General features: G+C 38.3%; 2 protein-coding genes across 2 annotated transcripts; both read left to right on the top strand.

Moving 5' to 3' along the window:
* Nucleotides 1–923: 923 nt before the first annotated feature.
* LOC121777689 lies at nucleotides 924–6204 on the top strand. Its single transcript, XM_042175029.1, has 4 exons — nucleotides 924–1064; nucleotides 1582–1624; nucleotides 1714–4127; nucleotides 4236–6204. Exons 2-4 carry the CDS (start codon nucleotides 1601–1603, stop codon nucleotides 5608–5610), a joined length of 3813 nt encoding a protein of 1270 aa, XP_042030963.1. The 5' UTR covers nucleotides 924–1064; nucleotides 1582–1600; the 3' UTR covers nucleotides 5611–6204.
* Nucleotides 6205–7858: 1654 nt separating this feature from the next.
* Nucleotides 7859–11522, top strand: LOC121777690 (phosphoinositide phospholipase C 6-like). Its single transcript, XM_042175030.1, has 9 exons — nucleotides 7859–8211; nucleotides 9073–9269; nucleotides 9405–9540; nucleotides 9624–9845; nucleotides 9925–10148; nucleotides 10238–10355; nucleotides 10507–10659; nucleotides 10788–10874; nucleotides 11158–11522. The coding sequence occupies exons 1-9, from the start codon at nucleotides 7885–7887 to the stop codon at nucleotides 11449–11451; spliced, it is 1758 nt and encodes a 585-aa protein (XP_042030964.1). The 5' UTR covers nucleotides 7859–7884; the 3' UTR covers nucleotides 11452–11522.
* The last annotated feature ends 1659 nt before the right edge of the window (nucleotides 11523–13181 follow it).

Here is a 13181-nt window from a genome sequence, read left to right as displayed (position 1 = left end):
CAGTTGTGAGACATAAAGCTGAGCTCACAAATTTTTGTACTCCAATTTCACTACTTTTCTTTCCTAATTTAATTGTTTTATTTTGGTGACTAAAGCAAATCAGATTAGTCATTTCAAAAAAATAATTACCCAAATAACAAATCTCAAATTGTAAAATATTCGAACCCTAAACTAGTCCATTCAAAAGCATAAAAATGGAAATAAACAAATCTCATCATAAATTTAAAATAAATATCAGAAGTAAAATCATTTTCCTAAATCCCATGCCAAAAATAAATCTCAATTAACATAAGATAAAGCTAGTAATGAGTTTGAGTTTTAAATCTAATATTGCAAATATATAATTACTTACATAAGAATAACAATTTCCTCCATTTGTTCCATTTAAAAAATAATTTACGTCATTCGTCCCATTTTGAAGGGATACATTTTTAAAAACAGAAACACTATATTTATTTTATTCTCGTTTCGCTTAATATAAAAGCAGTACATAAAATCCGATCCGAAAAAATGCTCACTCCATCCTCAATAAAAAGTCTAATTTTGTCGTTTCGGTATATCTATAATTTAAAGTCCCATCTATTATTATTTTTCTAAGTGAATCTTATACCCACTAAAAATTATTACACTCATATTTAATTATAAAAGTAATAATCCTTCCATCCTAGTGAAGATGACACACTTTTCTTTTTAATTTGTCATACTCAAAATGATCCATTATTAAAAATAAAAACTCATTTATTTATACTCTATTCTCTTTACCTAACACACAAAATAAAACTTATGTTCGACTCGAATCAAAGTGAGATTTTAAATCATGCATGAGGACCAAAGTTAATTTAGAATGGGACCAAAACGATAATAATAAAATTGCAGAAAAGGACAAACTATATTTGTTTATTTGATGGAAACCACTTGGAAAACACCTTCGTCTTTCATCAGTCATCTTCTTCATTTTCTCCTCTCATTATCTCACTACAAACCCATCTTCATACTCCTCTCTTTCTCTCTCTTCCACCTCCAGTTTTCTCTTGTTTCTCTGTTTCTCTCTTCAATCTCTCTAGGTAATTGTTTTTCCACATAATTTTGCTATACGGTGTGGATTTTCCTTCGATGTCTCCGCCACCGATCTGATTTTTTTTCTCTTCTTCGTTTTTGCTTGACCAGCTGATTCACGAACTACATGTTTTTTTTCCTATCTTAGCGTGAATCATGATTTAAATCATGTTTAATTTGATTTATTGGAGAGCTAGGTTAAAGGTGTTAGCGATAGGCTAAGATTCCTTTTCGATTTTTTGTCCACTTTTATTTATGGTGTTTATTTCCGCTGGGAAGAGATAACGCTGTCGGTCTTCTTCTTTCTCTCTCTCTCTCTCTGATTTGATGATTTGTTAGTGCAATTCTCTTTAATTTGTGCAACTTGTATTAATTGATCTATCAATTAGGTCATATGGAGAGTATTGTCTTACAGTTAGAACAATAAATAAATTAACTTTATAATTAATCCGTCAGATTGCTAATCATCAGAGAGTATATTAGTGAATTGAGCTAGTTTTTGATCCCTCAGCTGTTTTATCGCAGGGGTGCTGTATTTGGACTCATGTCAATTCCAGGAAACGCAGAGGTTTTCGATCTATCTTTAGATTATTCGTTGTTAATTTTTCAAGTTTGAGAATTTTTTTTGTCTAATATCGTTAGTTTTGTGTACATCAGCAGCGGTCTCTTAGTTTTTCGAGTAGTATCCCTATAAAGAAGAGGCGAATTCCGGTGTTCCAGCCTTGTTCTCCTCCCCGAGAAGAAAAGCCTTCAGCTTTGGAGGATAGCGATTCAAAGCACAAAGAAGAATCTAAAGGTCAAGATGGAGGAGGGATGCCGTCAAGTGAGGCAATGAAATCTGATTCTTTGGTTAACTCTGTGAAAAAGGAAGTTGGTCCATTGAAGCTAGCTAATGTGGATGTTGCTGCATCCAAGCCTGTGGAGGCAAAGCCCGGAATTAGTTTAGGTCTTCAAGATGATTCAGGGAACAAAAAGGTCATCGAGCAGAGTGAAAGATCTTCAGCACATGTGAAGCAGGAAATTGTTGGTAGAAAAATTGAAGGTACCTTTGGACTTCAACGTTCTACTAAAAAAATGAATGTTGAATTGTCATTAGGACCACAAGAATTGGTTGTTCATACTTCGGAAAATCAACAAAAGGAAGTTAATTTCCATAAATCTGACAAATTAGAATCTTTGTTGAGTTTGGCTTTACATGAGGAAAAGCTTGTTTCGCGTGACAAGAAAGATATAGCTGCTGACTCCAGCAATCCAGTATCTGCTAATCGATCAAATTGGGATTTGAACACGACTATGGATGTATGGGAAGGTTCTACCTGTAGCGATGCATTTACTCAGGGGCTTGGTAATATTGGTGGGTTAAACAAGAGTGATAGTCATCGCGATGATAAATCTTTGTTGACTCTTGCCAGTTTGACTCGTCCTGGTTTTAATAAAGGAAAACATATATTAGATGGTCACACATCCAGTTCTTTTAAGTTATTATCTCCACAACAGCGCAAGATGGATGATTCACTTGGTCTTAGGCTCTCTATGCCGTTTATGGATACCAGCAGGGTGCGCTCATCTTTATCTGATGACTTAGACCTTACTAGTGCCAGTCCAAATTTGAGTTCGAAACAGGTGCAACTACCCATAGTGAATGTGAGTAGGGCTGTGAAAACGGAACCTATAGATGATAATTCGAAACGTGACTGTAGCATAGGTAGTTCCAGCAGTACCAATATGGAATCTTCAAAGTTCAGTTCTGTTAAAAGAGAATGTGCCATTAACCACAGCTTACAGACAATATTGCAGTCATCCCTAAGTCTTGAGAAATTAGATGACCGTATACCGATAAAGTCTGAAGTGGTTCAGGATTGCAAGCAAGAAGTCTGCAAGTCAATTGATGCTACTACTCCACCTGTTACAAGAGTTATGCAGCATCAAGAGAGCTGTGCATCCTCTTCTGCCATGCCAGTTTCTTTGTTGCCTCAGAGTATATCTCCTGCACGGTTAACAACTTGTTCAGAGGTAACTAAAAATAGAGATTTTTTAAATCAATCTGAACAATCCATTCATAGTAAGGAATCTCAGATCAGTGACAACAAGCCTGATGAGCCAAATGCTATGCCTATCAGGAAGGACAACAACCAATTAAGAACGTCTCAGTTAGGGAGTTCGAGTGTTGTAGACGAGGGTAAGTGTGCATTGGCTCGGATTGATGAACATGCAGTTGAATCATTCCAAAATGACAACACATCTGAAAATGGTGAGGTAGATATGGACATATTCAATGATACTCTTGAAGAAGATTCCTCTGGGTCTGATAATGATACTGAATCTGATCAAATTCGTGCCGCTGGTACTGTTCATCAAAAGGAAGATGAAGAATATGAAGATGGTGAGGTTCGAGAGCATGTGCAACATTCAGCTGAAGGAGCTCCTATTGTTGAGGGAAAGGGCAATGATGATTTAAAACTCGTCGCATTTGATTCTCAAAATTTGCAGCCTGGTGATCCTTCAGTCCGCCGAATCATGAGTATATCTGTATTCAAGGAAAAAGATGTTGTAGAGGAAAATATTGACGGAACTCAAGGTGACCCGACCAATGATCATGTTGGTGCTTGTTGTGAGCCTGACATTGAAGATAACTCGTTGCATGAGTCATATGAAGTGTCAGAAGTGGTTGCTGAAGAGAAAATAGCAACCAGTGTCACTCTTGATGGACAACTTGATATGTCAGTAGAAGATATGCTCGAAAGACGAGTCTCTTCTGATATTCCAACTGATCGAAGCCATGGGATTGATGTTGGGATTGGCGGTGAGGCCAAGGTTGTTAGAGAAAGCTGCATCCATGAGGGTGAGGGTGATTTGGCTTTGTCTGATGTCGGAGCATGTCTAGATGGCCATGATGCCGCTAAGGATTCCAACAATGCTAGTAACAAGAGCCGCATCATAAATTTATCACGCCCTTTAGTTATGGCAGCTCCTTTCAAAACAAAACACTATTCAAATAGGTCACAGACGACACGAAGTGGAAAAGAAAGATATTCTGATTTTGATGGAGAGATGCAACCAAGAGGCAATAGGTGAATATATCTTCGTGTCTTTTTTTCCATTTCATTTTCTAATTAGTTTATTCCTTTTTTCCAAGAATGTTGTTTATATTTTCATTTCCCGTGGCTTATCTTATCTAGCAGAGACGAATTCTATACTGGCGGCTCAAACAAATTTGTGAAAGATAGGTCCTATGATCAATCGGTCAGGAATTCTAGACCAAATTTCATGCGTGGGAAAGGGAGAACCGGTGGCCGTTTTGGCTCGTTCCGTGGTGAATGGGGTTCTGATCACAACTTTGCGCCAGAAAGTTCTTATGGCCAATCTGATTATCGAGTCATCAGGCGTAAACATGCTTCATCCATGTCTGATGCTGATCTTGAACGTGGTGGCTATAATATTCCACAAGATAATACCTCTTTTGGTGGTAACAGAAGGAAGACAATGAATGATGAATTTTCTTCACTACGCCGTGCATCCTTGAGGAGAGTCTCTTCTGGCGATAGAGATGGTCCTGTTACAAGGGGCTTTCAGATGATTCACAGAATCCCAAGAAATACAAGTCCAAGACACTGTTCTGGTGAGGCTGGTTCCGATATGATGGGACTTCGAAACGATGAAAAGTTTATGCAGCATTTATCTGATGATATTGGTAATCCTGTCTATGCTCAACCACAAGCTTTGTATGAAGAACTTGATAATCAGCTTGTGCGTGGGAACAGGAACTTCTCTACTAACCTGCAAAGAAAGGGCTATCCTCGAATTCACTCAAAATCTCCAGTTAGATCTCGAACACGTTCTCCTGGTCCGTGGTCATCTCCTCGCAGGAGATCTCCCAATGGACTTCCAGAACTTGTTCAGCATCAATCTCCAGCATTGTATAGAATGGGGAGGATGAGATCTCCCGACCATGGCTGTTTTCATGATGACATGGTTGCTAGAAGGCGTGGATCTCCCTCCTATGTTGCAAGGCATGATAATGACATGAGAGAAATTGATTCTGGAAGGGAGCACATTCATCCTAGGACTACTGATTCTAATAGGAGAGACTCGCCTGGACATTTTTTTCCTAGAAATACTAGGAGAGCTGATGCATTAGATTCTAGAGAGATGGGAGATGGTGAAGAGTACTTGAATGGGCCATCACATTCCAATAAGTTTCATGAGCTTCGTGGTGGTGATGGCATCATGGATGATAGAAGAAAGTTCATAGAAAGGAGAGGACCTATCCGTTCGTTTCGACCAAATTTTAACAATGATAATGAAAATTTTAGATTTCATATGAATGATGGACCCAGGCCATTCAGATTCTGTCCAGATGCAGATACAGAATTTGAGAGAAGTAATGGCCGGGAAAGGGAATTTGATGGGCGATCCAAGCATCCATCTCTTGCTGGACCACGGAGAATGAGAAATATGGAAGAGCAGCAGGATGGAAATTACAGACCTCCTGTCGAAAGGGTCTGGCATGATGATGGATTCACTGAGGCTAGAGTGAAAAGAAGAAGATTTTGAGTTCTACTGCCCTTTTTATGCTTGGATGTAGCAGCATCCGATGCGAACAGCAATTTCTGCATGTGCATGAAGTTTGCTGGAAGAGAAGGGGGCATCAAGATGTTGGTATGGTTTAACTTCATGGAAAACAAGGGTCACTCAGCTTTGCTCGCCTAAGATTGGTATAAGGGGCTGAAATTCTGGAAAAATAATGTACTAACAATTAATATTTTGATTGGCAACATGAGTCCGCTGTTAAATGCTTGGCAGGTCCCTTGAAAAAGTTGGCTCTTGAAGTGCCCTGATTTTCCTGGTGGCGCAGGCAGGAATTTTTGTGTTATTGGCCTATACATGGGTTTATTGCAGCATCATGAGTGAAGTTCCTCGGTTAATGTCTCGAGTCTTTTATGTTGGCGCTCATCACTTGCAAATTCTCAGATCGAGCCTCCAATAGTTTGTAGTCTTAGGTCCAATCTTGGTGCTCAATGGATGGAGTTTTTTACGTAATAATAAAAATTTCATCACAAGTTGCATTCAGATTAATAGTCATCTGTATATTGTGATCTTGTGGAGGCTTGAGCATAAATAAACTATCAATACTTAAAACAGTGGGAACTCGTTATCTTGCTATTTTTGTTCGGTACCCCTGTTGTTTCACCCTGGATTTGTTCAAGAAAAGGTCTGAATCTTCCTCTTCTTTTATATGATGTTTGCTGGAGGAGTTGTCTCTGTGTTTGAAGGGAGAGCCACTGTCATCAGTTTTTTTTTCTGAAAGACTGATTTTATGGATTTACCATTAGTCTTGGAGTCAAATTTTCGCTCCATTATTAGTCGTATGAACTCCAGGTCCGTATTTGAAATTTGATTTATGTATGGCTCGGAACAATGTTATCTGAAGATTTCTGTTACGAGTGACTGTGGAACGAGTAGAATGTGTTTTTATCATGTGATCAGCCTTTTTCAGGCATGGATGGATACTTTTGCCACTCATTTATGTGATGCTTCCATATGGACATATGTTTTTCACTTGTGATCGATAAGTTCGCTCCTTCCTTAACAGTGCCAGAGCAACCTCATGGCCTTAGAGAAGAAGCAGTGACAACTCATCGGTGGGTTGGTATTAGATTGATCGAATCGTTAACCTTTTTAGTAGTATTGCATTTTTGCTACAAAGGGTGTTGTGGAGGTTGGTGGCTGAGGGTGACTGAATCTCCTCTGAAAGATAGTGTCTAATTCTGTTCAAAATGATAGGTGATGATTGGTAAGTGAGGTGTTCATGAAACTTGATTAGGTTTGGAGGGTTTTGTTATCTTTCATCTTTAACTCAATGATGACAGAGAGATACCATACATACGTTGAAGACAGCATATGGTCCTTTGCAGGTGAATAAATTTGATGTTTTGAGAAAATATGTCCCTTTTCTTATGAATAGTTCTATCTTAGTTTCTTGAATCCTTTTCGGAATTGTAACCGTCTCTCCATCGGAATAATGTATCAGTTCTACCGGTCGGAAAAAAAAAATCATAAGAAATCGTTGGGAAACTTTGGAAAAATGGGTGAAAATTGGCTAAAATATACATTTCCTTTACGGAATTGGAACCAACCCATCCCTAGCCTGAATATATTTAAGCATGAGATATCCAATCCTACTTTTTATAGTAATTTTTCAAACAAAAATTGGAGGGAAGACTAGATTTTACGTTTTAAAATATTGAACCTATAATAAATGATCAAGGTGGAAATAGTTTTATAATAGAAAATTATCATTCACTTGAAAAAAAGAATAGTACTCATAATAAAACAATAAATAAATCAAAAAATGGAGCAGTTAATGAAGTAATTAGTTCGTAATAATAAACCTGCATTAACAATAATCCAACCTCTCATTATCCTTAATTTTAGCCATCTTCTTCTTCCTCAATCCAATTCCAACAACTTTCTTCTTCCCAAAACCACATTCTTCATCCATTTTTCACCATTTCCCCCATTTTTTCGATTTTTTGGTGTTAATTCCATGATTACATGATCATTCCCACCACCTTCTTCACCCCAAAACTAATCACATTAATTTCATCGATCGATCGATCAATCTGATCATCTTTCCCCCCCTTCTTAATTTGAATTTTTGTTTCGATCAAGCGATTCATGGCTACATGATTCCGATCGACAATGGCGCCGAGAAAATTGAATCCAAACGGATAGAGATCGCAGAGATCATGCATGCATATACATGTACGCAGAGTTTCCGCGATAAGAGAGGGAAGGAGATAGTAATTAGAGAGAGAGAAACGGTGGATGCGAATGGGGAGCTACAATTATTATAAAATGTTCGGTTGCTTCAACCGGAAGTTCAAAATCAGCGAGTCGGAGCCGCCGCCGGACGTGAAGGAGGCGTTCTGGCGGTACTCGGCAGGGGCGCAGCAGATGTCGGCGGAGCAGCTGCTCAAGTTCATGGTGCAGCACCAGGAGGAGTACAATTGCACCGCCGAGGACGTGGCCGACATTATGCGGCACGTGTTCCACCGGCGCCACCACCAATTGGAGATGAGCCTCAGTTTCACACTTGAGGACTTCTTCTACTTCCTCTTTCAAGATGATCTCAACGGCCCTATCAATCCCGAGGTCTCTCTCTGATTCTTTTTTTAAAATCCCCAATTTCTATCTTAGGAGCTGTTTGGCTAAGCTTATTTCAGGAAATTGTCAAAATATTTAGAAATAACAAACAATATAGGGAAATGATTGTTGCTTATAAGATTGTGGAAAAATAAGTTGAGTTGAGGAAGTTATCTTATTGGAGGTTGTGAGCACCCTTTGCCCTTTTAAGTTAAAAAAGCATTGTGATTGTGAAAATAATTAGTCTTGTAGTACTAGTACTAGTTGATGCGAGGAAATGGTGTTTATTGAGTTGAGAAGATTGATTTTTGACAAACGGGAAAATGAATCATTTACCTTGGGACGTCCCAAAATCGAATATGAATCGATTAACTTGAGACAAAGATAGTATATGTCCATACAACTTCGGAGATTTTAAGGTAGTTTGGGATTTAGAGGTAGAAGGAAAGAAGATAATGTCCTTATGAGATTAATTTCATTTTGTTGCATATTGTTGGAATATTAGTTGATAAGGACTATATGAATGTTAAATCCAAAACTTCTGCAAATTGCTAGCAAATGCATGTAGAGATTCATGCTTAAATGGTATAGCACTATATCAATATTTTCCTTCTTTTCATTGTTATGAAAAAGCAATAAGATGTAGTGAAATGGGAGCAAGAATTGGTTTTCTTTTTGTTTCTTGTTTTAACTTTTAATGAATGGACTGAATGCCCTGCCGTGTTTTGATTTAATGCTTTCAATGAATTAGTGGATTTTCAAATATTTGCAGTGTCACACCATTGTAATAATGTGCAAAAGTAGAGATGGACAAGTTTATTTCAGAAATTATACAATTCATATTTACATTGGCAATTTGCACAATTCCAGGTACACCATGACATGACTGCTCCGTTGCATCATTATTTCATATATACAGGTCACAATTCCTACTTAACCGGGAACCAGTTGAGCAGTGACTGTAGTGAAACCCCTATTGCGAGAGCTCTTGAAAACGGCGTGAGGGGGATCGAGCTTGATTTATGGCCCAATTCTACCAAAGATAGTGTGCATGTGCTTCATGGAAGGTACGGTAAGCTTCTTTGTTTACATTCCTCTATTTGCAGACGTCGCTGTTGATCGCTTGTGCTCAAGATTTAAGCTATCAAAATCCTCCAGTATGTTTGTAGTCTACGTTTTGATTGTTGAGGATAAATTGGCAGAACGCTTACGGCTCCAGTGCCCCTCTTCAAATGCTTCAAGTCTATAAAAGAGCATGCCTTTGTTAAGTCGCCTTACCCTGTCATCATCACATTAGAGGATCATCTCACTCCGGACCTCCAGGCTAGAGTGGCGGAGGTAACTCCCTTCTGCTCTTTCGAAATTGAACTTTTTTGAATTTATAGAAGTATGATTGTTTATGAGAACTCTCCATTTCTTAGATGGCTATGCGAATTTTTGGAGACTTGTTGTATTGCCCCGAATCAGGATACATGGAGGACTTTCCCGCAGTTGAGTCCTTGAAGTATAAGATTATACTCTCAACGAAGCCACCTAAGGAGTATCTCGGTTCCAATCACAGCAAGGAAGGAGAAACCTCCTCACCAAAGTATAAAGATTTTTCTGATGACGAGACTGAAGCTGAATCCGAAGCTGATGACAAGGTAAAATATTGATAAACTGAATTTTGTTCTGTTCACTGTTTCAACTGTCATGTTGCTAACCAGCTTTCTTTCTTTTCAGCTAGAAAGCGACAGTGATTATGAGGATTACTACAACTGTGGTAGAACATCGGGCAATGTGGCAGCACGGGAGTACAAATGTCTGATTGCCATTCATGCTGGGAATGCCAAGAACAAGTGCTTGAGGCATGTGCTGAGAGTCAGAATTGACAGAGCTAGACGGCTTAGTTTGAGCGAGCAAGAGCTTGAGAGGGCTGCATCCTTGTATGCTAGCGATGTCGTGAGGTATACTTATCTTGTATTTTGTTTATGCTTTTTATTGCATCCATCTTCTGATCATAGCTACTTGTTTCCACTTCATGAACATGTTCTAGGTTCACACAAAAGCACTTGTTAAGGGTGTTTCCTAAGGGCACGCGGGTAACTTCATCAAATTTTTCTCCAATCATCGCGTGGATGCACGGAGCACAGATGGTTGCGTTTAATATGCAGGTTAGTTTTGTTTTGTATGGATATATGCTGAATTTAGCTAGCCACCCCCTTTTTGGTTTTTGCCTTAATATGGAAGAGCTTTTAATTCTTCCTTTTTTGAAGTACTGATTAGTTTCTTGTTGAAATTGTTATTTTCTTCTTTGATTAATAGGGATATGGAAAAGCTCTTTGGACGATGCATGGTTTTTTTCGGGCGAACGGAGGCTGCGGTTATTTAAAGAAACCACATTTGCTTATGAGCAAGAACTCAAACGGCGATGTGTTTGATCCCAAACTACCATGGCCTGTGAGGATGACATTAAAGGTGACCGGAAAGCCACAATCCGTCGATCCTTTTTCCTTTAATGCTATCTGCAAGCTCTATCCATTTAGGTCCTCTTATTAGTGAAATCTTGTGGTAGAGTTTCTTATGAACCATTCTCGATTTCACAGGTGGTCGTGTACATGGGAGATGGGTGGCGTTTGGATTTCAGCCACACGCATTTTGATACGTACTCACCACCGGACTTCTACACGAAGGTAAGCTAGAACTTCGGACATGATTTGGCGAGTCATGCTAGTTAGCTAGACAGTACCCATATCCAAACATAACGTATGTCCGTGAATAGAGGTGTCAAAACAGGTCAAACCAGCTCGGGCCGAGCTAGAACTAAATGGTCCGACTCTAAGAAAAGAGTCCCTCATATTTGACATAGATAGTGATCACTCTTCTTAGTTACATCAAACTGTTGCTAACTACAATAATGAGAGAATGCTTCATCCACGAGTATCTCCGTTTGATCCTGTGATTATGAGGTTGCAGATATACATTATCGGTGTGCCACTAGACGCCGCCAAGAGTAAAACGAGGATAATAGAAGACGACTGGGCGCCTTACTGGGATCAAGAGTTCACTTTTCCACTAAGAATTCCTGAGCTAGCTCTCTTGCGAATAGAAGTCCGCGAACATGATAGATCGGACAAGGATGATTTCGGAGGGCAGGCGTGTTTACCGGTGTCGGAGTTAAGACCGGGCATTCGAGCAGTTCCACTTTATGACAGGAAGGGTCGGAAATTCAAATCTGTTAGGCTTCTTATGAAGTTTAGGTTTGAATGAAGTGTATTTCTGTTCAAATTTGTGTACATGTAATTTTTTTAAAATTTACTCATATTTTTTTACTCTTTCTGAATTTTGATTCTAAACTGTAACATAGTTTGTGATATTGATTACATGGGTAATAGAGAGAACCTCCTTTCCTTTATTTGATGTGCAAGTTTGGGATTTTTTTCATGAAACAACTTTCACACTTTTTCTCTCTACAAAGAGAACATTACTTAGTGAGTGATGCTATCAGAAAAAGTGACAATCTGCCAACTTTAAAGCAACTTATAATGCAAAGCAAAAAGTGCTATCTCGAGCCTAGACAACATCAAGACCTGTCAAATTTTCATTTGCATGATTAGCAATAATTATTAGTATATGAGCAAACACACTTACAAAAATTGCATTTCATTTGTATTGTCATGAATTTTATATCTCATTTTTCGTCATCACTTAGCGCTCACAATCCAGAACACTAAATTACACTTTACTTACCGGGGTTTTTTCTTTTTTTTGTTCTAGATTAAAACTTAGATTCCGTAAGTGTACTGGAGTTTTTTTTTATTCCGGGTTTGGGAGAGACGCATGACCCTCATGCGTCTCCTTTTAATGAGACGCATCACGGACATGCATCTTTTATAAAGACACATGAGGGACATGCGTCTCTCAATTTTTTCGAATTTTTTTTAACGACGCACAATCATCATGCGTCTTAGCCCATATATATTTGATGCTTGCGAATTTATGAAACCATTCTTGGTTGTTTCTCTTTTATAGAGACATCCTTGAATGTTTTATGTTTCACTTTCGATGTGAGACAAAATCATTCTTGATTGTTTCTCTTTTATAGAGACATCCTTGAATGTTTTATGTTTCACTTTCGATGAGGGACAAAATCATTAAAAGAAACAACCAAGAATGATTTTGTCCCACATCGAAAGTGAAACATAAAACATTCAAGGATGTCTCTATAAAAGAGAAACAACCAAGAATGATTTTGTCCCACATCAAAAGTGAAACATAAAACAACATTCAAGGATGTCTCTATAAAAGAGAAACAACCAAGAATGGTTTCATAAATTCGCAAGCATCAAATATATATGGGCTAAGATGCATGAGGGAGATGCGTCTCTCCCTAAGACGCATGATGATTGTGAGACGTTAAAAAAACTTTGCCAAAAATTGAGAGACGCATGTCCCTCATGCGTCTTTATAAAAGACGCATGTCCGTGATGCGTCTCATTAAAAGGAGACGCATGAGGGTCATGCGTCTCTCCCAAATCCGGAATTAAAAAAACTTCAGTACACTTACGGAATCTAAGTTTTAGTCTAGAAAAAAAAAAAGAAAAACCCCTTACTTACAACTATTCAATCTCTCTTATTTTTAATTCCTTCTTCCTTGATAATTTACAAATGCGATTATATTCTCACGTGTGAATACTCGAAAATTCAAATTTGGTCAAAATAATTTCTTCTCGAGACTTCTGGAAACAGGGGGGTGCTTTTGCAATTTCTACTAGTTCAGCTAAGATGTGTCTTTATTGTTGTTAGGTCAAGGTCAAGGGCAATTTCTTTATTTTTAAGAGACGTGATCAAATACAAACTCTTATCTATAATACAAACTATAAACTTTAATCATACACACTCCTTGTAAGTAATAACGGTTAGCAATGAGATTCATATGTCAATGTCAACGTCTAATACAAATTCAGTCATTGAGGGGAATGTCAACGCCTAAAGTTTGT

Source organism: Salvia splendens, chromosome 18, assembly GCF_004379255.2.
Source record: "Salvia splendens isolate huo1 chromosome 18, SspV2, whole genome shotgun sequence".
Classification (NCBI taxonomy): domain Eukaryota; kingdom Viridiplantae; phylum Streptophyta; class Magnoliopsida; order Lamiales; family Lamiaceae; genus Salvia; species Salvia splendens.
This window is presented reverse-complemented; position numbering and strand designations above follow the sequence as displayed.